The sequence below is a fragment of the Bactrocera tryoni genome, unplaced genomic scaffold (assembly GCF_016617805.1).
Source record: "Bactrocera tryoni isolate S06 unplaced genomic scaffold, CSIRO_BtryS06_freeze2 scaffold_7, whole genome shotgun sequence".
Lineage (NCBI taxonomy): Eukaryota > Metazoa > Arthropoda > Insecta > Diptera > Tephritidae > Bactrocera > Bactrocera tryoni.
Genome location: NW_024396366.1, coordinates 3609682 through 3614283, shown reverse-complemented (window position 1 = coordinate 3614283; position 4602 = coordinate 3609682). Strand labels below are relative to the sequence as shown.

General features: G+C 33.9%; 1 protein-coding gene across 1 annotated transcript; it reads right to left on the bottom strand.

Annotated features, from left to right (window-relative positions):
* Nucleotides 1-832: 832 nt before the first annotated feature.
* LOC120781512 lies at nucleotides 833-3391 on the bottom strand. The gene is made up of 3 exons (XM_040113734.1): nucleotides 2959-3391; nucleotides 2107-2228; nucleotides 833-862 (listed from the first exon to the last, which is right to left on the bottom strand). The coding sequence occupies exons 1-3, from the start codon at nucleotides 3194-3196 to the stop codon at nucleotides 833-835; spliced, it is 390 nt and encodes a 129-aa protein (XP_039969668.1). The 5' UTR covers nucleotides 3197-3391.
* Between the last annotated feature and the right edge of the window lie 1211 nt (nucleotides 3392-4602).

Genomic DNA, 4602 nt, shown 5'->3' with positions numbered 1-4602 from the left:
CAACAAATGAAAGATTTTCTCAACACCCAATATGAAATTGCGGAAAGGGTAGAAGAAAAAATAATCAAAACTACGAACATTAAACACGACTAAAATAGAAGCTTAAATAGACCCCAAGCTAGTAACAAACACAATTCAAAAAAAAACTTTCACAAAACGCAATCGTTCACATCTGAATAAAGAAAACATACCTTATGCAAACTATGTAATAGAAGGCTTAAACTTATATCTTGCGAGAAGTTTAAAAACTTAAAAGTTAACGAACGAAATAATTTTGTCTGGTCAAAAAGACTTTACACAAATTGCCTGTCACATGCGCACACATATAAAAATTGTAAAAGCAAATTCAATTGCATCTAATGTCACAAAAGACATCACTCAATGTTACATATAACAATTTATTCCATCTCACCCCAAAGAAGCGCTTATACAAAAAGAACCACGGATTCAACTTCAAAAGCAAATACAGAAAAGAAAAACGCCATGCTGCTCAAAGGCGCAAAAATTTCGATTTCTACAAAGCGAAACTCAAAGTAGACCAATTTCAGAACCAATTACCACCATATCAACTCAAGTTGAGGAAACCTCGAACGAATGCTTCAATTCACAATTGAAGAAATTTCGAGAGATAAGAAAACTCCCTCCCCTATCAAATAAAACTATAAATAATCAGTATTGTGAAGCCTCTTCTAGAGCCACAACGACTCGATCAAATAATGGCCGGTACGTGGTACGACTATCACTAGAGCCACAAGTTTCAAATACCCCACATATTGGTAGAAAAGAACAAAGTCAGACTTCAGTCTGACAATATTAAAAACTCAAATATATGCTAGTTTTCGACCACGCAGGGTGGCTTTCGCTAATAATGAAAAAAAAAAAAAACATAATCCTGAATAAATCTTTAAGCGGCGGCAGGCTACTACTTGCCAAATTAATGCACAGCCGCTGAAATATTACATATAATAAAATGGTTCAAAAAGCCGAAAATTCGACACCTGTCATAAACTAGTGCCCAATAATTTTCAAATAATAAAAAATAATTTTATTTATACTCAAAATTAAGGTTAAGAGTACACTATATGCCCAATGCGTTACTGTGACGCACGTAGACTTACCAGAAACAAAGGTAGCTCTTATCGCATCTACATAAGCGCTCCTCATAAGGGTAGTTGGTGGGAATCTGTTGTAAAACTTTAACATTCCACTTCAAAAAAGTAGATGGAAATTACCACAATAAAATTCGAAATGAAGCCGTTCGCAATTCACGGTCACTCTTTCGCAAGATCCCTCTCATTTAAAAGACCTAACCTCAGGGCCATCAATCATATCTCGTACTTTGTTGTACGTCAGATCTTTTCTGATTGAGACTTCGTCGAAAATTAGTTGGCAGTTGTTCTTCTGGTTTAAAGTCTTGAACAATTTTTTTTAAATTGTTCAAGACTTTTTCGTTGATACCGGGGCAGACATACCGGATCGGACGCCAACGCAAAAGTGTTTTTTTGTGGGGCAATGCAAACCCCAAATCGTCGCGCATGAAATTATATGTCTTAGTCGACATATAATTGATGTTTAAAGCCATTGATTTCTCCTTTTCATCGTAGGAGTTTTTTTTCTTTAAAATCATCTTTGCGAATGTTATCGCATGTTCATTAGCATCGCCTGTTATTATGACGTTTTTTTCCAGAGCTTGACATTTTTTTGTCAACAGGAAAACTTTCCTTTTTAGCTCTTTAATCTTTTTCATTTGCCTCAAAGAATTACTTTGAAAACCCCTAGCTACTCGAGCGTAATGCTCATTGTCGCGAACAGTGATATTCTCACTATCTTCGCACTTCATTTCTATTTCATGAAGGCGGGAATATTTTTCAAATTCTTGAAATGATATGTCATACACTCAGTTTTTAAAACATCATATGTTTGAACAACCGGCGGTAAAACCCACTGTGGCGATTGCTGACTAGTTTCGTCAACTTCAAATTTTAAATTTAGCACAGGAAGAGCTTCATTCAAAATGCGCCTTGACGAGATATCTTTATTGTGAAAATGTCTTTCACATATATATAAATGTTTTTTCGGTGGTAACTGAAGATTGCAGGGCTTAACCCAATTATTTCTAGCAACTTCCGTTTTAGGAAACGTAAAAAGTTTTGCTCCACCGGCACAGTTGCTAACGCAGCAACTTTTGTACGGGCGCACCGGTTGAAATAATTGCGTTGGGGCCTCATCTAAAAAAATTTTAAATAAATATAAAGATAAATATAAAATATATATAATAAATACTAAATTTCAATATAAGTGTATGTACATACATATGTACATACATACATATATGTAATATTAAATATTAAATGCACCCACAGGAAATTTAATTAAGCACACACACGTACCAGCCAAAAATAAACAATTAAAAATAAAAACCAAACAACGATATTGGCTACTTGGGCATACATCGCAGTTATGTCTTGAAAATAAATTACTATTATATACATAGACCTATACTAAAACCTATATGGACATACGGTGTTCAACTTTGGGGCACTGCTTGTAATACAAATATTGAAATTCTACAAAGATACCAATCGAAAAGTCTAAGATTAATTACAAACGCGCCTTGGTTCATAACAAATAAAGCCATTCTTTATTCAGTTCTGAATATACCTTTTGTTAAAGATGAAATTAAAAGATTTAGTCCAGCATATTTGCACAGGATAAGTTATTATTATTGTTATATTTAGAATATATTCTTATTTTGTAAAGGTCACAGACTTGAACGCTCACAAAACGATTATTTTTATGTCTAAATGCTGGCTGGGCAAATTATCAAAACACACACACGCACGCACTTGTATGTGCACCCGCAAATCATCAAACACACTCATGCACTTGTAAGGGCACCCACAAGCAAATATTACACTCAAATAAACACCCCCAAGATAAAAAAAGAACTACACTTACCCAGATGCAATGTAGGTACTGCATTCCTTTTAAGCATTTTTGGGCCAATTGCCTCTTTTTGAAAATGTTTCTCACAAATGAATGAGTTGCTGGCTGGAACGTGGTCAGTGGGAGAAATTTTTAGATTCTCCTTCCACTTTTCAGCCAACTCACATTCATTTGGGAAACTAAATAAACGTAGTACCCCACCGCTGGTACTCTCACACCCGCGCACGCGACACTTACGAACTTTCGGCATTTTATTTCGATTTTTAAAAATAACACGACTGAGAAAAAATCCGACCGCACTTCACAAAATCACCAACTTTATGAAAATTGGCGCAATTATTGACACTTCAATTTTATGTAAAGTTTAAAACATATTTACATATGAATACATAATATATTTTATTTTGGCGCAATTATCGACACTTGTCAATTGGGCCAATATACATAAAAGTAGGAGAAAGAAGAATGGTTACTTTCATTTGTGTGTAAAGCTCAATACTTATTTATGTACATACATATGATATATACAAAGAACATGTAAGAAGAAGATTTTTACAGGTTCCCTGGTAAGTGATATGTAAATATTTATTTGATTTTGGCGCAATTATTGACACTTGTCTTAATATACAAAATTTGGGCCAAAACGAAACAAAGAAATGCATAATTACTTTTACATGTTAATATGGAAATGCCGACGGCAAAACGCAAAGGCATACATTGCACATATGTATGTACATAAAAGCAATTCCTTGATTGAAAGCAAAAATTGAAGTATGAGAAATAGAAATGCCGACGTCAATACGAAATTCCTTACATTTGTACATTGCGTATGAAAGGAATTCCCTGGTTGAAAGCTAACATGAATCATGAAAATATCATAATGATGTTAGGTAAAGCTTTTATTTATTTAAAATGAATTATTATAAAATAAGATTAAATTGACAAATAATGAATAAAAGTTCTATATACATACATATTTCCATACATTCATACATACCTTTCCTATGGAATATCAAATATACTATTTTTCTTCAATATTCTCTGTTTGGGAGTATCAACATGGGCATGCATACATATGTATATTTATGTCTCTTCATATTCTTCGGCATGTGAGACAAGAACATAAAAAATTTGTTTATGTTCTCTATGTGAGAGGTGTATTTTGTACACATTTTTCGCTGTCAAAATGGAATAAAATATAAACGAAAAGCAAAACGAAGTTCTTCTTTCTGTCTCTTCATATTCTCTGCTTGGGCATATAAGCCATGTCATTATATGCCGAAAATACATATATTTACTTCTTTTCATATTCTCTGTTTGAGTATGTGAGAGAACTGTTAAAAAGGTTAACATTAACATCGTGAATTCTGAAGTTTTGAGGTGAATTCCTTACTCCAATCTTATAAATTGTTCGACATCGAAGCTGCACCTTCTCTATGTTTTATGTTCTCTGGCTCAGGTATGGCCAGAATGGGTGCACCTTTGAAAATTATCGCCGATAATGGAGAAGGTCACCGGGAAAGCGTGATCGGCAATAAGTGCTGCTTCTTTATGTTGAAAGGCATAGTCGCAAAATGGAAATATGTGATTTCCTATTATGTGGCAAAAGATGGCGTCAAAAGCGAGAATTTGTTGAATATGCTCAAGAGCAATATA